Below are 24,326 nucleotides of genomic sequence, written 5' to 3'. Positions count from 1 at the left end.
GTGTCAGGGGTACAACATTCAAGGCAGACACTCTCAGGGCTATGTCCTTGCTGCATCATCCTCGTGCCGCTCTGAGGGAAGGAGTAGACAAAATGTGACAAGGAAGGGAGAAAGCCAACAAAGAGCTCCTTGATTGTCGTTATGGGCAATTAGGGCTCAGTCCCATTGGGAGCCTCTAAAGAGCCCCGTGGACCATGCCTCCCACTTGTCCCACAGAAAGATGGGAATGCTGGGCATTCTTCCACTAAAACTCCTGTGCCTTATTGGTTGTAGGTCATCCCTCAGGGCACTAAAAATCTCCTGTGGGCTGCTCTGAAGTAGCTTCCGTGGCACTGGAGAAAGGTCTCGGGCAGGGAAGCAGGGACACACAGGGGCTTGCGGTGGGATGCTGTCAGCACGCCGGGTGTCCACGGCAGGCCCAGATGAAGTCAGGGGCATGGACTGAGGCACCAACGGTGTCTGCTACGGCTCGTGCCTTGCAATGCTCAGACCATTCATTTGGTGCGTCGCGTCTATTCTGTTACTGAAAGTCCAGGGTAGCTGCTGGTCAGAATCTCCAAAGAAAAGACTGAATGGGAGAGTTAGTGGAACAAGCTAGTCTCCCTTGCTACAGCTGGTCCCAGGGCCATCACTGGTCCTCAGCATCTCTTTGCTTAGTCCTGCATTCTGTGGTACCCTCAGCCAGCACTTCGTTCCTGAAGGCTCTGAGCAACTGTCCACCTTGGCCCTGTCGGGCTGTGGTGGCTGCAAATGCCCATTCACGGTTGTCACCAGGCATGGAAATAACCGAGAGGTAGCCCGAGAATTCCCCAAGGTCCATACATACTTGCCCCTGCTCCCATTGTGCAGCCCAACTCCTCACGATCAGGGTCAGTGACCCTGCCAGTGTCAGCAGCCCTAGGTCATCCTGCCACAGATGTAGTTTGAAGGGCAGTGGTAGAAGTGCTAGAAGAGAAGTACCCCTTCTCCTGCCTTCTTGCCCACAAGCACCAGGGAGAGGCACCTCTAATTTTGCAGAGCCTCAAGTTGTAGGACAGGAAGCAAAAAGTTCCCCAAGTGGGTTGCTGGAGGGGGGTCATTCCTACCTCCACTCCTGTTCCCAAACTCATGCGTTCTAGTTGTTGGCCACCCAGCAACAAGTAATGGCCAGTGGCTGAACATGTATCGTTTCCTGGAAAAGTGCTCCAACACAGAATGTCTTTCTCACGCTGGTGCCTTGAGTCTTTAAGAGGACAGTTCAACTCCAGCTTTAGAGTAGGAACCAGTGGATTCCACTGTCACGTGTCCTTGGTCAAGTTCCCTTCTCCATGAAACAGGTCCTTTGGTCTGAGATGCTACAATTCTATGTAGTAAAGCAAGCATGTGTTGGGTTTATTTGGGGAATGTCTGTTCTATCTTCTTGAACTGTTCTCGGTTCCTGTTATCACTATCTTTGTCGTAATGAGCTTGAGGGTTAAGTCTTCATACCTGGTAGAGAAATCTGTTTACTTCTTCATCGGCTATGCTTCACCATTTGCATTTCTAAATACATTTAAAATCATCTTGTCAATTCCATAAAACTATGTTGGGCTTTTGAGTGGGATCGCAGCAAATCTACAGTCCATTTTGGAAAAACTGACATCTTTACAACACTGACTCTCCTAATCCACAAACATAGTATGTATCTCTACATTTCTTTGGGTCTTCCTCAGTTTCTCCCCACAGTGTTTTATATATTTCTGTGTAGAAGGCTTGCCCATCTTATGTGTCATTTATTCCTAGGTATTAGATATTTTTGATGCCCTTACACTGGTACCTTCTAAATTCTTAAACTTTGGCTGCATATAAATGTTGACTATATATTTTTTCAAGTAGACTCTATCTCTAGTGTGGGGCTCGAACTCACAGCCCTGAGATCAAGTCGCATGCTCTACCGACTGAGCCAGCCAGGCACCCCTATTCAGTTGATTTTCATGTATTGATTTTGTATCCAGCTAATGTATTCAACTCATTATTTCTAATAATGTCTGTGAATTCTTTTGGATTATCTAAGAACATAATGTTATCTGTGAATAAAAAGTGTGATTTTTTTTTTTTCCTTTCCAATCCTCTTGCTTCAGTCTACTGGTTAGGGTCTCTACTGTGATGTTAAGTGCTGACAGGAATCATCTTTATCTGCCTCCTAATCTAAACAAGATAACATTTGACAATTTATCATTAAATACGATGCTTTCTGGAGCACCCAGCTGGCTCAGTGAGTGGAGCGTGCAACTCTTGATCTCGGGCTTGTGAGTTCAAGCCCTACGCTGGGTGTAAAGATTACTTAATAAAATGAATGATGCTTTCTATAGTTCCTACTTCTAATATTTAAATATTTAAGACCTGCTGATTGCAGCCTTGTGAGAAAGTCCCAGTCAGAAGACCCAGCTAAGCCACATTGACTACTGCTTCACACAGAGAAAAAAATGTTTGTTGCTTTAAGCTGCTAAGTTTTGAGGATCATTTGTTACACAGCAGTAGGTAACGGGTGTAGAAGGGAAGCATAAGCCTCCCCCCAAAGTCCAACCCAAGGAGACTGTAGCAGAAAGGGTGTGGGTTTTAGAACCAGATATGGTGGTTTTGAAGTCATCATGCCCTTTACCTACGCTGATCCTATTTCCTTGAGAACATCAGAACAGACTGTGTGGCTATGGCTAGACTATCTGACATGGGAAATCTTAGAAATTCAGGGTATCTAGCTGCCGAACCATTGCACCAGCTCCCCTTCATTCTTTCTGACCGGCCTTAGAAACTGTTGAGCATCTGGATTCTGTCTCCTTGGCTGAGCTGTTGTGGTGCACAGTAGGAGCTGGGCCTCTCACATCACTGGCAGCCGAGTCTGCAGTGGGGGATCGATTTCACAACGAACCCACAGGCCTCGCTTCAAGCCTTTAAAGTTTTTGTTGCTGCTGTTAAAAGTGAAGGCTACGAGGTGATCTCCTTGCCATGCCCTGCGATGGCCACCAGCTGCTATGTGGAACAGGGCCCCTAAGATCAGAGGCAGCCCAGCAAGGCCAGCTTTGGATTTGGAAGATGGGGCTGGAACTCCCAGCTCCCACCCCTCTTAGCGGACAGGAGCCTTGGCAAGTGGCTTTCTCTGAGCCTGTTTTGTTCACTTATAAATTGGAAGTTGCAGTATTTACCTCCTCAGGGTCCTTTTGCAGATTATACCAGAGCGTTTGGGAAAGCAATTCGGCTATTAATAGGTATTCAATACGTTTAAAAAAAAAAAAAAAAAAACACCTTTTCCTGTGCCAAGGAGTCAATCGGCAGTCCGCCTGGATACTGATAGAGCCTGCTGTTCCCCGCGTGAAGGGCCCAGAGCACCAGCATCACCCGGGAGGAGGTTAGAAATCAAGAATCTCTGGCCACGCCCCGGACCTACCCAGTCAGAATCTGCATGTCCACAGGATCCCCAAGGATTCATAAAATTTGAGAGGAGTCCGAGGTTGTGCATTTCCAATAAGCTCCACACAAGTAGCAACACGTTAGAGGAGAAGCGGAGAAGGGGAGGATAGATGTTGATGGTCTCGGGACAAAGGTAGGCTTGCTCGGCCTCCGGGCTCTCCGTTGGCTCTACCCAAGGAAGAACGGCTTGCTGCTGGCATGAAATTCAACTCTGACAAGGACTTGCTCGAGCACAGAAAAGCCAAACCACTAATCTGAATAAATAAGCATCAATTTTATTGAATCATGAATAATTTAAGACTGGTACAATCATCAGCTTTATTCTCTATGACGTGGGGCATGATCTCCAGTAGATCATTGGCAAATCCAAAAACCTCATGACAAATGAAAATTAAATAGGGAGGGCAGGAGGGAAGGAGGAAGGAAACATACCGTACACAAAATACTCAATTCCTAGTTTTCTCTTTAAAAATGGCTAGAAAAAATTCATCAAAATGCAGCACTTTAATCGATTATTTACAATTTCTATGTTACAATGAAAAAATGTACATCTTATAGGACATATTTCATAAACTGCTCCACTGGAAACAACTAGGTTAAAACAGCAAACCTTCCATTTAATATCCACAAAGCTGGATTATTTTTTTTTTCCTTTTGAAGTAGATTCACCACGATCAAATTTGAGTACACAGAATTTCGAAGTTGAAGCATCGACAGTGAAATAAAAAATGTCCCCAAGACACAACAAAGGTCTAGGCAAGTCTCATTCCTTGTCCCACCCCGCCCCCACCCCCAAACTTAAATTAAAAGATATTCCCATCTCATTTATGGCCCGTACAATTCTTGGCAGTTTGGAAAGAAGACTTTTGGCTTCCATTGGTAACTCAACATAAATGTTGCATAGAATTTCATACATTTCAAAATTAGCCTAACTGTAGAAAAAGGCAAAATGGAAGCATTTCGGACAGAGCCCTAAATGAGTACAAAGTCACTTTGTCAAAGGTGAGCGACACTAAAGTAAAATATGACCAAAATAAGAAATGTGCATATCAGACAACCCTGCTTCCCGAAACTTTAGGAAGGACACGGAGTTGTGAATCACACAAGGGCTACACTACTTGAAATCACTGGTCACTAGTTAGGCAGTACCAGGGACAGAGGTCTCGGTTCTGAGCCTGGACCCAGTGGGAGGGAAGTCTGTAGGATGGGAGAAGACAGAAAATGTGTCAATTAAAAAAAAAAGGGGGGGGGGTTTCAAACAATATTGGCAGGTGTCTACTCACAAGGTGACTGGGAAAACTGCCCCCAAGGAGAAGTCCATTTTACCTCCTCCCAAATTCACAGTATGAGCGTGTAAGGTCATTGTTGGGAAACAAGATTGAGAAGGACCACTCTTCAGGTTTACCAGAAGGCTCAGGGTGTGGCCCGTGGTCACAGGCTAAATTCATGGTTTAAAATTTTTATGAAAAAACAAAACAGAACAAGACACACTCACACATCCAGATGGCTAACGAAGGCTGCGTGCAAGAGAGTCTGAGTTTACGGAGATGAAAGAAGGACAGCACGGAGAGCTTTTCCATTCACCAGCTAGTGGGACACATTTCTCCTTTTCCTCTAAGGAGGAAGAAAATGGTGTCATCCAATGTCATGCGAGTAGTTTCAGGTCAAGTTCTTGTGGTAAGAGAATGAAAAAAAAAATGTACAGAGATGGACCTTCAGAAATAGAAATGTGGAAGGTGGAATAAAAACCCTGATTGTTAACAGAGACACCCCCACTGGGGTCCGATGAAGATTCTCTTTATAAAGCAGAAACAAACAACTTAGAGTTTTACCACTCTCTGTAAAGGAAATACCAGTATGTTGAAGACACATCCTAGCAGGGTATGCATCAGCAATGTCTTACGGACTTGTAGGAACTTTTGCCTTTTCCTGCATCAGACAGATCACTGTCCAGGCAGAGTGTTAGCTGGAGACTGATAAGAACCTAAAAAAAAAAAAAAAAAAAAAAAAAAAAGGCATCTTTTTTTTTTTTTTCTTTTTCCTTTTACCCATGGTCACACATCTACACAAATGAGTCTTTTGGATGAGAAAAGTCACAGCAACTTGAGTCCTCCTAATGAGTAGATGACTTTTTAGCCCTGTTTGCTCTGATGGGGAAAACAAACAAAAAAACTAATGGACCCCAGGCAGGCACAACACTCGTAAATGAACACGGTTAGTACAAAACCAGTAAGGCATCGCTTTGGGAAGGTCAGCACCGAAGAGGTCAGGCAAGACTCATCCGGACGGGGCCGGGGCTTCTGAAAGGGAGCGGACTCCGGCCCCCTGTGGAGTTGTGTCACGTTGGTTCTGAGGAAAGTGCAAGTCTTGTGCGAGGTGACCTCAGCACCCCACCTGAGGTTGGGGCTGGCACGCCTGAGGTGTCGATGTGCGTTCTGAAGCCTCGAGGACGAGAAGGCAAGGCAAGGTCCCCGCTCACCCACACGTGGAGGATGGGGTCCTGGTCCACTAGAAAGGACGTGACCCCCCACCCCCCACCGCCGGCCCTAGCAGGGGGCGGCAAGGTGTAAAACCGTGAGGATGGACAACTGAACAACCAGAACTCAGCAGGACCAAACCGAAACTCAACTCCTGCGGTTCTTTTCTTTCACCAAAGGACTGATTCTGACCAAAGGTGGGGGGAGGGGGGGGAGGAAAAATCTTCAAAATCAAAGAGTCAGAAAAGGAAGGAAACTCAACCTCATTTGCAAGGGGGTAACCAGTTCTCCAAAACAGACCAATTCTCACTGTCCACAGTGTTTGCAGAAAGAAAAACCTGATTCATTGAGACAGGAGGGGGAAGTAGACACGGGCTGTCTGCATCGTGGCCACATCCGCTCGCGCACGTTCCACTCACGCTCAGGATCGACTGGAGGCTGACGGGTCTGGAAGGTGGGGCTGGACGGGAACAGGCAAAAATACCTCTCAGGTAAGGAGAGCACCATTTAAGAAGCAGAACAAAACAGCGAGCGCGCTTCGCGTTCCCCTGCGGTGTCCCTGCGCCGTAGCTGCGCAGTCCGCCGAGTGGGACCCAAGCCGCGCCCGCCCTGTTAGCACCAGCTCTCTGGGTGGCCGGCCGCGGGGGAGGCGGGGAGGCAGATGCAGGCTGGGGGCGGCAAGACCCAGTCCGGAGGCTCTGTGCCGAGGGGAAGCTGTGTTGCCCTCCTTTCCGGCGTGGCTCCAGTCTCTTCTGCTCTGGGTAGCTCGCCGCAGGATGCTGTTTGGTTTCAGGAGCTTCCAAGCGGGTTCTTGGTTTTTTTTTTTTGTTTTCTTTAGAACCTTTTCATTTCAACAGTGACGATCCTTTCCCGAGAAGTACCTTCAGTGTCTTAGGGAGGTCACGGCAACAAGGCAAACGATAATGAAAATAAACAAGAAGATAGTGCAGGTCTCCCTGTGGAGGGGAGCAGTGCCAAGGCGGCTGGCCTGGGAGGCCCGCACCCAGGTCGGGGCTGGAGGAGGAGGGGTCTGGGTATCCCTGCAGCTCTCGTGCGGCGGCCGGGGGGCTGGCTCAGGAGGGCATCTTCAGGAGGGTGCGGGGCACGCAGGTGGAGCAGGGCAGGGAGCGGGGAGGCGGGCAGGCTCCACGGCTGGCCCCTGTCACAGAGTCGACTCTAGGGACGAGTCCAGGATGTCGTCATGATGGCTGTTGCTGTTGGAGTCGCTGTCGTAGCTCTGGGGGCTAGAGTAGTTGGCCGCCTCCTGCAGCCTCATCAGCATGTTCATCTGGGGAGAGAGCAAGAGTGTGAGCGGCTTTCAGCCTGGCAGCCGTCCTCCTCTGGCCTTTTCCAAGCTCGTGCTCTGTCCTCCAGATGCACCCCGGGTTGCAGCCCACAGTGGAGGCCGTGGACAAACACCAAAAAAACAAAAAAAAAACAAAACAAAAACAAAAAACCAACTGTGGACTTGGGGCCAGGCTTCCAGGGTTCCAGCCCTGTCTCTACCACTTACGAGCCGCATAACCTTGGGTAAGTTACTTAAACTTTTTGTGTCTCAGCTTCTTCATTGGCCACATGAGAACAAGCATACCTGTCCTACGAGGTTGTGGGTGTGGACTGAGTGAAAATATGCTGAGCACAGAAAACAAAATAGGAAGTCTTCCAGGAATACAGAATTTATTTTTTATTTGCAAGTGACACAGCTTACCCCTTACCCAAGCACAGCCCTCAGACGGCGTAAAGATGCCAGTCAAGCTGGCTCAGCCCCACTGACATCTGAAGCACACGGCTCCCCGTTCGGGGAGCACCAAGCCCGCAGGTATGTCTGGCTCCGGCCAGAGGGCAGCCTGGAGCCCGCTGTGCTCCCACTCCTGCCGAGGCCACCGTGGGAGGTAAAGGAGAGCACCAGTTACAGGCAGAGCCACAAAGCACAGAGGGGCCTGGATTCCAAGGCAGGAAACTCCGGGCAAATTACCTACCATATCTGAGCCCCCAGGTCCTCATGCGCAGAGCAGAGAGAACAGGAGCACCCGTATCTCACGGGGTTGAGGGAGATAACAAAAGGACGGGATGTGCATTAGACCCTCAGAAGAGGGCCTGGCGCGTGTGAAGTGCTCAAGAGATGAGATCTGCTACCGTCATCATCATTTGACGTTGAGAGTTTAAAGAGTGTTCTGAGACCTTCCCAGTCTACAGTCTATTGGTTGTTTGCGAGTGAAAGGGAGAACTAGCAACTAATTTTACTTGCAACTTTAAATTGTGTCTTTTATATTTTATGTAGCAAGTCAGTTAGAAAGTAGGGTCTCTCTGAGCTAAGGCCAAGACATGATGCAGCTGGGCATGAAATCCAGCTGCTTCCTAGCCAGCTGCCCCTCGGAATGCCTTGCCGTCTCCTTGGGTGAGCCAGGGAGCAGAACCACCATCAGCAGTGCCTTTTGGTGTAGCCGTGACGGGGGAAGTGGAGCCGAAGTCCAAGGGGCAATCCATGGCAGCCATGATTATTCACTCATCAAACAGCCCCAGTGTATTTACAGTGCGTGTTCTCGAACAAAAACCACAGTCCTCCTCTCCTGTAGGTCTCAGTCTCATGAGGGAGAGAGAGACCAGTTAACAAGAGACCTCGGGCCCTGGGAAGGGAGAAACACAAGTATCTATTTGATAGTGGGGGTACTTGAGCTGGCACAGCTCACTTTGGGGGACCTGGGGCTGGAGGGAGAGTTCTGTGTAACTATTCTAAGAACTCCAGCTTTCACCTAAATGCCCTTACGTTTAGTCCGTGACACAAATACTCCCGGGTAACAGAAGAGGGGTCTGGGGATGAGGGAGCCATGCTTTCCTCTAGAGATCTCCTAAATTCTGTTTTTATGTAAGGAAAGAGCTCATAAGCTGGCAACCACAGAAACATCTCCACGACTCTGGCTTTAGCCATAATTCATGTTAGACATGGCGTTTTCAAGTCTGGTCCTTTCTTCTGCAAAACCATCGCTGTAAACACTGTACATTAGGTTGTGCATAGTAACATAATAACTCCCATTTAAAATACAGTTCCTGTTTACAAGAAAGCTCAGCAGGACCCCAGCTCCTTCCTGCCAGTGAGGAGGATGGCAGACAAGCCAAAGCAGTGATGATGATGATGACGATGATGATGATTTTTATCTAGCAAATCAATTAGTCATCAGGGAAAGAACAAGTCAGCTGTCTTTTAATTCTGCTGCATCCCTTATGAATATGTTCTTTCGTTAAGTAATGCAAGTCATATTTTCTGCTGTGTTTTTCCTCTTGCCTTAGCTGCCAAGGGAGCTCAAGGGTAAACTGAAGGCATGATAATGGTCACTTAAGTATGGGAGGCTCTGGGGTATGTGCTTCCACCTTCTTTAATAGAGCTTCTGATTTATTAGGTCTAATTTTGCAATATGACTGTATATGGGTCTTATGTAGGCAGAGAACACTATAATTATAGTGTTATCGTCCCTGGTCCAGGTTCTTCTCAAAGGGCCTTTATTTGCTTTCGCAACAGTGGGGTAAATAAGCAGCACAGGCAGCGTTACACCGACTTAACTCAGGTCGCTGGCCTTGGGACCCGTATTCAGGCTTCCCTGTCCTCTGGGAGTCCCTCATGCCCTGACACCTCTCCCTGCCTGTGCATCTGATCAGTTGGCTCGGCTTCTGCTCCTTAGCAATCTCCGCCTCTGCTCTGTCACTAGTGGGAGAGATGAATGGGGCAGGACAGTACGTGATAAAGTTGGTACTCTAATCAGGGGGCAGAGAGTGGGACGGGGGCGTTTAGGTTGGGAAAAATCACATCTGTAACCTTTTACCTTATACCGCAACAAATTTCAGAGGGTTAAAGGCCGTAGTGAAAAACTGACCCCATGGGAGATAACGCTGGCAAAAGTGTGACTAACCTTGGGGTGGGTCCAGCCTTCCAAAGAGAGACTCTGGCTCAGTCACGTCTCTATTCCCAGCATGCCTTGCATCACGCCCAATATACAGTAAGTGCTCAGTAAATGCTGTGCTGCTCTGAGAGCGGAGACTTACCAGTGGGTCTCCTTCAGCATCGCTGGGGGGCATCTGCTTGCTCGCAGACCCTTCCCGAGGCATGGAGTAGCCGTCAAAGCCGACATCCTCAGGCCGGAGCTGCAGCAGGGGAGGCCACTCGTGTTGCTGTGGGCTGGCTGCCCAGGGGTAGGTGTCCATCACCCACTTGGCGGGATCCTCCCAGGGGGCCCGCCTTCCATAGAGCTGAAAACAGGCAAAGAAGGAATAGTCTGGGACTGGCCCGAGACTTCCTCTGCAGCCCTGGTTGTGCAGCCTTCAGAAACCTCTTCAAGCCCAGCATCATGCCCTCCCTGATGGAGTAACTGCACTTCCATAATTCTAAGGAAGGAAGCCACCCGAGGTACCCACAGCTTGATGTGCCAAGACTGAAGACAACATGACCTAAGGGTCAAAGGTGCTGGCTTTGGAGTCAGGCTGACCTGGGTCCACATCTTAGCTCTGCCACTGCCTCACCGTGTCACCCTAAACTCTACGCTTTGCTGATCCAATCTGAAAAGTAGCCACTTGGGGAGAGGGACCCCCAACTGCATGATTTGAAGCATGCGCCAATTTCTGTGGTGTAAATACTCCTCCTGTGGCCGATTTCAAACCACCAATATGGTAGCACTGAACTTGGGAGTTGGAAGGAGGTGCTGACCATCGGCTCACACGAGTCGGTTCTAGTATCCCATGGGGTGGACCCCCGAAGACGGCCTCCGACAGAGATCGTGCGCCGGGCGTCAACACCGCAGTGGGGGTCACCAACAGCCCTGGTTCAATAAAACCCCATTTCTTGAAGCAGCTCGGACTCTCAGAGCCCCTCACAGCAGCACTGGTCACTTTCAAAACAGCACCCTGTTAACAGAGGTTATGCACGGGTATTGGAATTTTAAGTCTCTCAACTATTATCCTTCAAAACTGTCCAGAACAACTGACAGGAAACTATGTTATCACTTAATTTAAGGCTTTTTCTTAAGCCTTCACTATTTAATGATAAGATTATTGCAGTGGCTTTTACTAGCAATGTCAAGAAATCTATAATCTCTTCTGAGGACAGAAACCGGCCGCTGCCCGTCCCTAGGCGGGGCTCTGCATAGGATAGTCTTCATCTTCATCACACCGTCTGCATCTTCTCTCCGTTAACGTCACCACGGCTGCCGCATCTTACAGCTGATGGTGGGTCAGCAGCGTTTTACAAATACCACGCGGAACTGCCATGTGACTCTCAGGGGGAGGAGGACTGCCCGAGTCTCCCAGATGAGGGGGACAGGCCCAGGGAGGAAAGGCAGCAGGACGGGAATCCAAGTCTGTCCGCCTCCATGCACCACCGAGTCTGAGACGTGGCAGGTGCGCTCGCCCAGCACTGGAGAGCACCCCCTCGACAGGGGGCCACGGAGTACACAGACCAAAGACTCCTGAACCACCACGTCTGCAGGGAGGCTCCCTCCGCCCTCACACAACTCCTGCAGGGGAGAGGGGAGAGAGGACTTGCTACCAGAACAGAGCCGAGCTCTGACTGACCAGACCACACCTATCCAGGTCCTAGGCTGCCCCAGCTGGAAGGAACTGGGGTCCCCTGGCCTCGTTTCCCGGATGGGGTCGTCGGGGTCTAAACAGAAGGGCCAGCCGTGAAAGGTTATGGAGTGGAGCTGGATTCAAACCCGGGACCTCAGCTTCCTTGTCTGGGCCTTTCTTCCCCTCTCCGCCCCTCCTGACCGAGTCCACCTGGTATCAGCAAGAGACACAGAGCCATGACTCAGCCAAAACCAGAGTAGGGAGAGGCAGACCAGGGTGTCCACCAGACAAGGATGTGTCAGCTGGGTGATTCACGGGGGCCTGCGGTACCTCTGACCTTGACGTCTGATTTGTCAGGGAAGCCGCCCACCCTGCCCGCATGGCCCAGGGGCTCACCCGTCCCTCCCCATTAGTGACTGGCTCTTCCTGCGCTCAAGACATGCACAGCCTCCTGTGACCTCACTGCTTTCTCAGACGCCTGCACCCCTCCCGTCTAGCACCCTGACCTGTCTGTCGCTAAATCTTCCTTCACCTGGGGCAGCGGTGAGTCTCGGGCCCGAGGATTCAGTCTGGTGTTCTAAAGGCTGTTCCTGGTCCGAGCGAGAAGGGATGACATGAAGGTGAGGGCGTGTGCACGTGTGTGCAAGCCAGGAAGGGAGGGAGCACACAAGCATTTGGGGCATATTCAGAACTGAAGAAGGCTGCTCTCCATCAGAAACATTCCTGCAATTTTAGAAGCTTCTCCCTCCAGAGGGAGGTTTGGGCCACGTTTCCCAAGCCAGGCCTCATGCGTGAGGCTGAACCAGGGCCTTACTTCCAGAGCCAGTCTGGAGGAGGAGAGGCTCAGGGCTGCAGAGCAAGAGGCTGGGATGTGGAGCTCATCCAGTCCTTAGACATAATATGGCCCAGAGGTTTTCAAATACTTGCTCTTCCCCTGACCCTACCACTGAGTAGCCTGAGGACCTTCTGGGCTCCACAGAAGCCAGCTGGAGAAAATACTCTTCCAGTCTAAGCTGCTCAGATCACAGACAGGGAACCTACAGACAGGAGACTTGCCCAGGGTCTCAGAGCAGGCTGCGTCATCCGATAAATGGCCCAACGCTCTTCCCCGCCCACCAGAACACAGGTCCTTTGAGCTGCTCTATAGACTTCAGACACTTTGGCAAATGTTTACAATGATGGCTCCAAAGGGGAACAGGACTGGGAACTGAGTCATAAGATAAATGTACATCGGGCGCATGTGAACGTCATCTGCAATAACAGAAAATATTTTTACAAGCTTCCATGCTTGCCACAAGACATGTTCAAGACCAGGTGATGAATGGTTGGGTCAGGACTGTGGCAGGCAAAGGAATTATCATAAAAGCTCCTCGACCCCACTGCAGCAGAGCCCTGAGGCAGCTCTGGGAAGCAGCAGACAGCTGGACAGAGAGACAGGCAGATGGGATATTCACCTTCCCCTAGGCAGGGAGGAGCCTGGCATGCCCACTGGCTCAGGAGCTGTGGGCTGAGACAATGGGAACGAATACCTGGGCCTCTGTGAGCCTCCTGACTCCGCAGAATGTGTGGAGCCGCCGGGAGGCCATGCTTGCCTGCTCTGAACCACAGTCCCCTCACGGCCACTCGCTCATCTCACAGGGTTCCGTGAGGAGTGGCCCCGCACACAGCATGGACCCAGGGTAACACAGGGGGAGTGGGGAATCGAACTTTTCTTTTTAAAAAACAGAGGAATCCTTTTGTTAAATGAAATCTGTAGAAAACCACCCTATGAAACACAATACTTCGTTCCCTGAGCCACCTGAGGCTTCTGGAAGTTAGGGGGTCCTCAGGATGGCTTGAAAATCCCAGAAGTAACAGAGGAGTCAGCCAGACCTGGCTCCAATGCTGGCTCATCACACCCCAGTGAGTGACCTTGGGTAACAGTCAAAAACTCTTGTGAGCCTGGTTTCCTCATTTATGAGGTACTCTTTGAGCTGTTAGAACTAAAAGAGATCATGCACATCAGGCCCCTCGCAGGGCCCAGCAAGTAGCAGACCCTCAATCAATGTCAGCATACTTTCCTTCAAAACCAGAGGCCTGAAGAACACACCAGGTTTCCTCATGAATCAGTAGATTCTGGGGGTTTTCCTGGGCTCCTCAGGATGATGAGGTCACAGGTTTGGGGCAAGGTGGCTCACTTTTGAGCAACTTGGTAAAATGCTAATTCTGCTGCCTCCCCTGCTTGCTCCCACACTCTTGAAGGATGGTCTTTCAAATGACCTCACAGCGCAGGGAAGCAATGACTTCTTTTTGCTTCACACTGAACTGGTAAGTCCCATGAGATGGTGCCATGTCTCTGTTCCCTGCCCCAGACGGAACATTCTATAGCCATCCCAAATCCTTTCAAAATCCTTTCAACCTCTTGCCTCTGTGCTCTTGGTGGGAAAGAGATCCAATGCTCTTTGACCATGAGCCCCAGGAAGGGCATTTGGACTCCACATTTACGGCCATGCCCAGAAGGCTTTCTTTGAAGTTCAAGTCTAAAGGAGCAGGGTCCTGGCACGTCCATCCTGGGTGAGGACCGACAGGGGGCCAGTTGATGTGTAGTTCAAGGCTGGAGTACTCCTTGGGTCTCCCCACTCATGGTCTGTGCCTCACTGCGCAAGGGAGGCTGGCCCTTAACCAACAGAGACCATGGGTTCTTCCAAGCATGCCCTGAGGTCACTCCTTATCCCTCATTACAAGATAAATTTGGAGCAAAGAAAAAGCAAATGAACAAGTGAAAGGTGAGGCAGAAATAAGAGGAAATGGTGCACTTCCTCCACCTCTAATTCCCTTACTTCTTTTGAGCAGCATGGGGGTCTCCCAGAGGTGCCGGGCATAGCACAGCCTCGGGAAGCCACTGAAGGAGAACAGAGGAGGGGGCTTCTGAAATGAAACAGACTTCAAGAATCCAGCATGTGGGAGATGCTTCCACTGGCCCAAGAAAATAGGAATGACTGCACGGCTCCTTGAGTTTGGGGCACTAACAGATCATCTGATTAAAGACTAAATTAGGGTCTGCTGACCCAGGTCAGTGAATTTATCTACCTAGGGAGATTCTACTGCGAAGATCTGAAATCCCTCACACCTTGCTTTATGAAAGCCACATGACACATGACACAGGAGAAAGGTGGCCGTCAGGGAATGGTCTTCCCACACGACTAACCAATGATTTGGGGTTGACCAAGGGACTGCCTAACTGCTTGCTAGTCTGCCTTCAGGTGCGCTTTGATTACCCCAAGGCGGCCTGCATTTGCGGGACACCCGTGCTCCAGCTCGAGACAGGAGCTGCAAGAGGCATGGTACGTTCCTTCCCCAGTCCTTGACGTCCTGGCAGCCTCTGAAACCATGGGCACTGCTGCATGGCACAAAGCAGCTGCACGTCCGCCAGGTGCAGCCAAACGTACAGCAGTGACACACACTGTGGCCATGAACGGGCCGTACCCCATACATGCACGTGGGTGTGCCCCCTCCCGTGCCCTCCACCAGCCCACAGCAGCCTCCTGGGTCTCCAGCTGCCCAGCATGGAGGAAACCAAGGAGCCCTTGGGAACCCGGCTGGTTCCTGGACTCTTCAGCTGTGCCTGATGCCTGCTCATTACTCAGCACGCGTGCTGCAAGCCTAGAAACTTCTCCAGCCGCCTCCAGACTCAACAGTGTCACCAGTGCAAGCTCCAATTTAATGCTAAGCCCGCCCTAGCATTCAAGGCTGGGCTGAATATGAGAAGTGAAGGATGCTGCCTTCCGGTCGCTGCAGTGTAGGGGCTTGTAGCCCCGTGGGCCCCAGGGTCGTGGTGGGGGGGCAGAGTGGGCGGGTGAGGGTGTCTGGGTGGCAGGTAGTGAGTGCTATGGGGCCGAGGCCTCAGAACCTGGAATTCGAGCTAGAGGCCTGGACTCAAATCTCAGCTTCTTCAAGTGTCCCTTTTATGACCTTGGGCAACTCACTCTCTTTGAGCCTTAATTTTCCTCTCCTGAAAAATGGAGACCAAAAAAAAAAAAAAAAAAAATCTCTGCTCCAGTCCCAGGACTAAGGCAGGCTTGAGTCAAAGAGCAGAGAGGAGACTACTTCGCAAACTGCACGCTTCCATTTCTTGTGCGCTCGCTGTGCTGGGCGCTTTATGGCCACGACTGCACTTAACCCTCGCAGTAACTGCTTGTGGTGGAGGATGGTCATTCTCCTCTTCTATCAGCCAGGGCACTAGGGCACAGAGAGGCTGAACAACTTGCCTGGGGTCACACATTGACAGTGGCAGAGCCAAGATATGCAGCCAAGTACGTCCTACTCTGTGCCAGACTGATGGCCTCCCCCGTGAGGGGCGGTCACCCCAGGTCAGTCAGACGTCGAAAGGAGGAGATACAGACAACTCATCAGGTCACCAGAACAGTCCCCCCATCCCGCCCCCACTTCGGAGGAGGCCTGTGGCAAGCACGCTCCTCACCTGGAGTCCTTCTCTGACGGCTTCCAAGAGATAGGGGATAATCGAGTAGTTCCACAAGTCGGTGAACCACACCCTGGAGCCATCCACATCGATGGGGCATGACAGGAAGAGCCGGGGGCCTGGGGACCACAGGGAAAGTCCATCAGAGCTGAAACTGGGGGGTTAAGAGAAGCCACGGTCTGAACAAACCCCACAGGAGGGACCCTGTGATTTTCTGAATGACAACAGAAGTACCGCTTCCCTGGGATCTCTCTCCCATCCCAGGAAATCACCCAAAAGAGAGGAGAGGCTTTATGGAGAGAGATGTTCACTGCAGTAGGATGAACCCTGACCGCTGGAAACAGAAGTGCACTCAGTGTCGGAGAAGACAAACGGTTACGCTAACGATGGTACAGCCACTTTGATTACTCTGCAACCTTTGGGAAGGACTGTGAAAATGGAGTAGCAACACAGATGCTCAGGGGACAATGTGAAATAAAAAAGAAATGAGCATCCTGTGTGCATGCTATGTTTGCAACTACACAAAGCCTACATGTCTGGATAAGGACAGAAAACAGAAACTCAAATTAACATTATGTTAAGATGGTGGGATGATCAGCGGTCTTTTTTTCTCTGAACCCTAAGCTTCGGGGAATGTTGATGGCATTTTATTTTTAAAGCAGAGCCAATGTGGCCAGGTGGCTTGCGCTTAGGGGAGCCCTGCGCTGGGGGCTCTTCACAGAGCCGGCAGTTTTTGCATCAGCCTGGGCTGGATGCATTGCTCTGCAGCTCATCAGCCCTGGTCCGCTGTGCAAAGATGGGGAAAGGGACAGCACCAGATGCAGATGACTGGCATCTGGGGCCTACCCTGGGCTGTGATCGTCCCTCTGTCCCCTCTCACCCGTGCGGACAGTGCAGCGTCCAGCTGACTTGTGCCTGCCAGGTGCCGTCCCGGCCAGGACCCCGAGGACACGCGTCTGAGGCGGCCAGAGCTCCAGGAGCAGTGCCCGTCCCCTGCTCGGCCTCCCACCTACCTATGGTGACGTCTGAGGAGCTGTGAGCCTCCAGGAAGCGGTTGAGGTGATGCCAGACCTTGGGAATCCAGTCGATGATTTTTACCAGCTCCACATTCCGCACTCGCCCACTGATCTCGGTTTCCATGAGCTTCCGCCTCAGGAACCGGCCAAGGAAGCCCTTCACGGGCTCCGTGTGATTGGCACAAAGCACCCACCTGGAGGAGAGTCAGCAATGCTTTTCGGTGATGATGACTGACAAAAACGATGCCAGCCTCCCCAGTCAAAGCTCATTAGATCTGGAGTTACAAGGCCAGGCCCTACTGTGCACCCAATTCCTCGTGGCGGCCCTGTGACAGAGCTACGACTGCCATCCCCATTTCACAGATGGGAATGCTGAGGCACAGGCTGCACAACTTATCCAAGATCAAAGAGCTCTTTAACACAGAAGGGCTAAGATCAGGACGAGGATGGTCCAGCTCCAGGGTCTGAGCTCTGACCACCGAGCCTGCTGCCTCTTGTGCTGGAAGTCAGGCCGTGTGCTGGCCTCTGGAGCTGTAACCAAGACTAAGATGCACGCCCTGTTCCCCAGAAGCACACGGTCTAGTGGAGGAAGTAGATAAGCAAACAGAGGAATGAGACGTGACAAACCCCAGGGAATCAGAAGCCTCCCAGAGGAGGGCATGTCTGAGACCAGGAGGGGGCTGGGGGCAGGGTGGAGACCAGGCTGCCGCATCTGCACAGGCGCGTAGGGTGTTCGGGGAACCTGCCAGACATTCAGTGTGACCAGTGTAATGCAGTGTTTGGACCTGCCAACCTACGGAGTCTGATTCCATTTTGGAGGCCGTGGGGAGCCACTGAAGGAGTTTTAAGCATGAGGGTTTTCTGGTGAGATCTGAATTCTAGAACGCTCACTCAGCTGCCACTGGCACAGCACATGGCCTGCAGGGAGCCGAGCTGCGGGCAGGCACCGTGGCTGCAGCGACGGTGCAGGGAGCCGTGGTGGTGGGGCAGGAGGCGAAACCACGGACGGGATGGGACAGCCTGGATGCAGCGGCAGCCATGATCTCGGGCCTGGGGGAGTCGTCATTTCTGACGATCACAGTTCGGGTCGGCTTTCAATAGATTTCCCTCAGAGATGTCTGCAGATGGCCAGTGGAAAAGTGCCCGGGACCTAGCCCAGAGTGGCTTCTCAGCTGCATCCCAGGGCCCAGGGGGCGGCGGGGGCGGGGTGCGGGCACCTGGGAGGTGGCACAGGGCAGAGGGCATCCAGCTATGGCAAGGCCAGCAGCAACGGGACCTTGCATGACTGAGCTGGACAGTCCCTCCCACATCCCAGCAGTGACCGCACCCCAGTACGGGGCCGGGGCAGAGGGACTCCCAGCAGCTGGAGTGCAAAGGTCCACAGCTCTGAGGGGACACTCACAAGCAAGAGCTTGCACCGCTCACGATCATCACTTGGGGCGGAGAGATGCATCACCGGGGACGTGAGGGGGGTGGGCAAGCCCAGAGCCGCAGCCTTGACACGGCTACCCCAGGGCGGAGACTCAGGGACCCTGACCTGGGCTTCCGTCTCAGCTCTGCCACCCACTGGCCAGGTGACCCCGTGTGAATCAATTCTCTCAGCCTCCCTGTTCCCAGTTGCAAGATAAAGCTAGCTAACTCCTTGAGGCTGTTGTGGGAGTGAAATGAGTTACGCCGGGGCAAGCGCTCAGCACGATGGCCAACATGGGCGCCTGAACAGCAGTGCCTTACCTGAAGTTGTGGTGAAGCTGCAGATTGGGAGTAGACGAGGTAGCCTGGTTCATTGTGCCGATTATGTAAGGGCTGTGGGGACAGGAAGGAAAAGGCGGCTCTGTGAGTCAAAAGCAAGCCAGGGGAGGTGCTCACGGAAGCCCGTGGCGCCGGCAGGTGCAGGCAGATGGCTGCTTGCCTCCCCCACCCCGCACGCGGAGCCCGGGCTGTGTGGGCACCGTGCCCGTGCAGCACACATCCCGTGGCCACCGTCCTCTGGGGGCCATGGGGTCGGGAGCTGCCCTTTACCATTTATGGTCCTTGCAGTTGAGCAGCCCATTGAAGATCTCGCCCAGGGAACTGACGTGATGCAGGTTGTCGAGGATGATGACGAGGGGCATGTCCACAGCGTTGTTCTCGCTGGTGCACTGGTCAGCAAGGTTGGACAAGTACTGGCGCAATTCCTGGGGAGGCCGGGGGAAGAATAAGTGGGTGAACGCACCCCAATAAAAATGCACATGCTCAGAGCCTTCACTTTGCCCAGGTCAACACAGGCGGAAAGGCCTTTCAGGAGGCCATGTGGTGAACCTGTGTTGAGTGCCCATCTGCTACACAATATCATCCGGGAGGGGTGGTCAGGAGATGTGGGGTGGGCAGGGGGTGAGGAAGGCCTGGGTCCTGCCTTCTGGGAGGCACCAGGTAATAGAAAACCTGCCCGGGGCAGGAGCATAACACTGTGGGGTGCTGAGGCACGGTTTTGCATCCCTGTTCTAATCACTTCTCTACGAGTGCTATCATTTTTCTTGATATTGCTTATTACACCCACCTTGCAGTAAGCTCCCAAGGGCGGGTGCCTTATACACCTCTGTACTTCCGCAGCACCTGCCTGAGAGCCACTTATACAGAAGCCCTCGATGAATCGGCACAGCAAAGGACCGCTCCCCGCCCCCCACCCCCCCACAGGCTCGCACTGCTGATCAGTGCCATCACAGCCAGCCAACAATGCAGGGCAGAGGAGTCGACATGCAGAGGGGGCCCTGGAAGTTCTGGACTGAACTGTGGAGAAGAGGTCTGGACTGAACTTGTGTTGGAACTAGGATGCAGCCCAGCCCGGCTGGGGTGAGGGATGTGTGTCAGAAGATGAGGGCTAAAGGTGCCAAAGAGGAAAGGCCGAAACGGTGAGCGGAGGACCGGCCAGGGACCAGAATGCCTGCCTGCTGGTGTTCCCATCATAGCAATAGTGGTCAGGGACTTAGAGCCTCACACACAGAATCTCTGTAGCCCTACGGGAACCTTCTTGGGTGGGCACTGGGATTATCTCCATTTTACCAAGGAGGAGGCTAGGGCACATCAAAATCAGGTGCCCGGCTCCAGACTCGGGGCCTGCCTCGGTGTGGGCTCTTTATCACATCAGACGGTCCTACGCACTAGCCTGAGAGCTCACAGGGTGATGCTCCCTCCACCTCCTACGAACACATACACGGGTCTCCCTTTTAAGTCAAAGTGTGGCTTGCTAACATCAGAAAAAGCCCCACTTTTTAAGTTACTAGTCATATCTTCTTCCTTTAGCCCCTTTCCACCAGGGGTTCGTGGTCTCAGGCACCTGCGGACCAAGTTTCCAGAGCCTTCCTTCCCCTGCTGAGGCTCATGGGGTATGGTTGGTGAGCTGATTCTGCAGAGGGTGCTGGTCAAGGGGAACATGAGGGGGGCTGAAATCTAGCCTGGGCTCGATCCCCAGCCACATGCCTGGGGTCCTTCTCTCACTGGTCCTGGGAGAGGGTGCCTTCCCTTAGTGGGCTCACACACAGACACTCTGGGTACCGGCACCCTGACAACTTCTAGTTCTAGCCTGACATCAAAATCACCCAGCTAACTGAATGGTGCAGATTCCGGCCTGCCAAACTTACTGAAAGCCGTCGTCTGGGAATGAGGTCCAGGAATCTATATCTTTGAGCATGCTGGGTGATTCATAAGGCAGAAGAGTCATTTCCCAATTGCCTCTGACTCACCAGTCCCCTTGCTCAGGGCCAGCCCAAGCGAATCATCCATCACCTCCCACTGCATGAACAGTGAACAGGTTTGAGAAGCCACTTCATGATCTTTGCCTGGGACCAGGTCCAGACGTCTCCATTGGTCCCCATGAAGCAGGACTGAGGCTGTTTGCTGGCTCTGGAGTCCAAGACGCTGACTTAAGCCCTAATCCACTGCTCTGTACCATCCGACGGCTCCTAGGCACATGGCCACCTGCCTCGAGCCTCAGGTCCCTTCTCTGACAGGAGAGTAGCCACGACCTCTCCCTTGAGGGTACTATCGTGAGGTGGCCAGTTTGTTGGTCATGGGCAAGCAGTCTGTGATGTGAGCTGATATTATGAGTGTCATCACTGTTCCTCAAGAGGACGTTTCATTTGGGAGGAACAAGAGCACCAAGTAGGCACATGACAAATTCTTGGTAAACTAAAATGGATGCTTCTGGGGTGATCCTAAAGGACTCCTAGCACTGAGCATCATAGCCAGCTTAGAGTGGGCAAGTGAGAAATGAACCAGCTCGCCTTACAGATGGCACTCCTCACTGGAAGTTTTGAGTTCAAGCCTTCCCTTCTGCTACCCCATCCTGACTTCCTCCACCAGGCTTTCACAAGCCCAAGGGAGAGCACCCGGGCAACACTGCTTTCCCATCAGGGCAGTGGTGGCCTCGACAGTTCTGAAAGGGCCACATAGCACCCCCTGGCTAGGTGGCAGCCTTCAAATGACCTCACCTTGCTGGACTTGTGGTCCACGTTGAAGGTGGCGATGACACCATCTGTCAGCTCCCGTCCCTCCCGCAGCACCAAGTACTCAGACAGCCGGTTGGCCAAGTAGGTTTTCCCGGTGCCGCTGGGGCCGGAGAGGATGATCCGCCTGTGCTCCACCAGCAGGGAGACGTAGCGCTGCAGGATGGGCTTGGGGATCAGGGACTCGAATACCAGCGAGTCCAGGCTGTTCTCCGCGAGCCCTGTGTTGGAGAGGGACAGGAAGGGTCTGAACCCCTGTGGAATGGGTAGCTCTGTACTTGCCGCCTGGGTCTGCCTAGCTCTTTCCATGGCGGCCACTCATCTGAGACTGCTGCCCACCCGGGTACATGGGAGGCTGAGCGCAGGCAGCCACTGCAGCCTGCTCACGAGCACTGTGTGGTCTAGCACCTGGCTCGGCTGACTCGCCCAGACTCAGACTTCACTCTAACACCCAGGCCCGAGGGCCCTGTCTGTCCTCTGCCGAGTTCCTAAGACTCTGGGCTCTGCCTGCCTCTCTGGATTTACCATGCTGCTGGTGTCTGCCCAGCCCAAACCTGAGTGTCCCGTGTCTGCCAAGACCCTGGGGTTGCCTGTCACCCTGTTCTCTCTCGTGCCCTGTGCCACTGCTGCCCACACTCAGATATGCCACAAAGGTGACCACGCTTTCATCTTGAAAGCAAAGAAATGCCATTTGATTCAGGTATGTGATGACTGGTAGGCGAAGGCTGAGATGCTACCCACCCAGACCTCTGAGCCTCAACAATGTCAAGAGGAAACATATCTTTCCTCTTTCCTACGTGGGACAACTCCACCAATCAGGGCTGTTGGCGTTTTTTTTTTTTTTTTAATTTTTATTTATTTATTTGAGAGAGTGAGAGCAAGAGCAAAAGCATGAGCAGAGGGGAGGAGCAGAGGGAGGAGAAGCAGACTCCCCGCTGAGCAGGGAGCATGACACAGGACTCAATCCCAGGATCCTGGGATCATGATCTGAGCTCAAGGCAGCCACTTCACTGACTGAGCCATCCAGGCGCCCCAGGGCCGTTGGCTATTTATTTTTATTTTATTTTTAAAGATTTATTTATTTGTAGTGAGAAAGAAAAAGAGAGCGTGTGCAGGAGCAGGGGGAAAGGCAGAGGGAGAGAAGCAGACTCCCTGCTGAGTGTGGAGCCTGATGTGAGGCTCAACCCCGAGACCCTGAGATCATGGCCTGAGTCAAAATCAAGACTCAGATGCTTAACCTACTGAGCCACCCAGGGCCATTGGCTTTTTAAAAACTGTTTTCTTTATATCATTCTCAAGAGAAGATCCACCCGAGGTTACTTGTCTAAAACCTAAAGTAATTCTGTTAAAACTCACCTTAAGAAAACTAGTGTATGTAGGTAAAAAAATACATTGAAGAGCATTTAGTCTATTTTTTTTAAGATTTCATTTTTAAGTAATCTCTACCTTCAATGTGGGGCTCGAACTTACAAGCCCGAGATCAAGAGTCGTGTGCTCTACTGACTAAGCCAGCCAGGCGCCCCCCATTTATTCTATTTTATAATAGTATCTTCCTTTTACATAATTATTCACTGCAAACAGACCCCACAAATGCATTTATATGCTTGTTTCTAATCCTCCCCTAACCGAGAATGGCCCCTACATGCAGACTATTCTAGAATGACCATGATGAAGGTTTCTAAAGGACTTACCTTCTGGGTACAGGCCTAAGGTTTTCCTGGTACTGAGCTCAGTGTAGCCTACAATGGCTGAAACTCGATGCAAAGTGCGGAATGCAGGGTCTCTCGTCTAAACTTAATAATGAGGAAAAAACCCACAAAAACATCTCTCTCTACATACACGCTGCTCTTTTGGTCTTTTGCCTTAAAACCCCCTGGGAATGACTGTTCTGCTGATGAACTCATTGCAGGGCACGTGTTTAGCATTCACACTAAAGCTAATTTGGGGTAGGTTCCGGTCACTTGCACCCAAGGCCACGTGTGTGCAATTGCGCTTGCTGGTAAGGTAAGGCTGTGTGTGAGACTCGAGCGGAAATGTCAGGCTCGTCAGTGGCAGAGCAAGGCGTGAATTCCTGCTCCTACGTAATGGTGGGGTGCTTCTGGAAAACCTCCCAACCAGGAAACAAAGCTTGCATCAAACAACCCCAAAAGTGTGCCCTGTTAAAACTACAGTCAAAAGCTGTGAGTTACAGGGAAGTAAGATGGGACAACCTGAAGGGTGAGCTTCGAACAGTGTTTATCAATCTATTCTTTGGCGGTGGGAGGTTCATAAAATAGAGGGGAAAAGGGGCTTTTGCAGTCAAATACATTTGTGTCAGACTGGATTCAATAGCCTTCTTACCGGCAGGAGTCAGCGCACCCGAGGATGGAGTTAGCGCACCCGTACACTCCTGTCTTCCTGTCCCCTGAACACAAATGGGTCTAATGATGTAGTTTTCTAGACTTATTTGGCCAGGATTCTCCCCTCGCAAGAATACTTTGTGGGCCTAGTGTTCCTTGGAACACACTTTGGCCCGGGGCCTAGCATCCCTAGGGGATGAGACAACTGGAAGGGCCAGCAGCGCCATGCGTGGGCACGAGTGGCCCTCGAGCAAATCGCAGCTCCCACCTGTAGAACGGGACCACGTCCAAGGCCAGCTGGCAAGAGTAACCCATGGGTATCGGCAGAGCCCCGTTTCAGCAGGGCTATTAAGATTCCAACATCTCAGAGTCATAAGGCTTAATGGGACCTTTTGTTATATAATTTCAGCAATAAACTAAAATTGCTTCCGGGGGTGTGGAAAAAGCTAAAGGCCATTGAACTCGCTTAGGTAAGAATGACTGTGGTTGCAGGGGTAGAGAAACCTACCCACACACACGTGAAAACAAAACTGGGGCCATGGTTTCCGACGCCAAGTCACAAAACAAAAACCGCA

At 51.8% G+C, this 24,326-nt stretch overlaps 1 protein-coding gene across 10 annotated transcripts in view; it reads right to left on the bottom strand.

Moving 5' to 3' along the window:
- Positions 1-3,681: 3,681 nt before the first annotated feature.
- The window catches only part of NAV2 (neuron navigator 2), a 387,753-nt gene continuing 367,108 nt past the window's right edge, over positions 3,682-24,326 (bottom strand). For 9 of the 10 annotated variants that reach the window (XM_027579102.2, XM_027579093.2, XM_027579094.2 and 6 more), the window contains 7 exons: positions 21,398-21,633; positions 18,951-19,105; positions 18,663-18,734; positions 16,929-17,125; positions 15,916-16,034; positions 9,942-10,145; positions 3,682-7,191 (listed from right to left, as the gene is read on the bottom strand). In XM_027579102.2, the coding sequence (XP_027434903.1) occupies positions 7,066-7,191; positions 9,942-10,145; positions 15,916-16,034; positions 16,929-17,125; positions 18,663-18,734; positions 18,951-19,105; positions 21,398-21,633 (1,109 nt within the window). In that variant the 3' untranslated portion in view covers positions 3,682-7,065. Of the gene's footprint in view, positions 7,192-9,941; positions 10,146-15,915; positions 16,070-16,928; positions 17,126-18,662; positions 18,735-18,950; positions 19,106-21,397; positions 21,634-24,326 lie in introns of those variants that run through there. The other variant, XM_027579100.2, reaches the window with a different exon arrangement.

This window comes from Zalophus californianus, chromosome 11 (genome assembly GCF_009762305.2).
Source record: "Zalophus californianus isolate mZalCal1 chromosome 11, mZalCal1.pri.v2, whole genome shotgun sequence".
Taxonomy (NCBI): domain Eukaryota; kingdom Metazoa; phylum Chordata; class Mammalia; order Carnivora; family Otariidae; genus Zalophus; species Zalophus californianus.
This window is presented reverse-complemented; position numbering and strand designations above follow the sequence as displayed.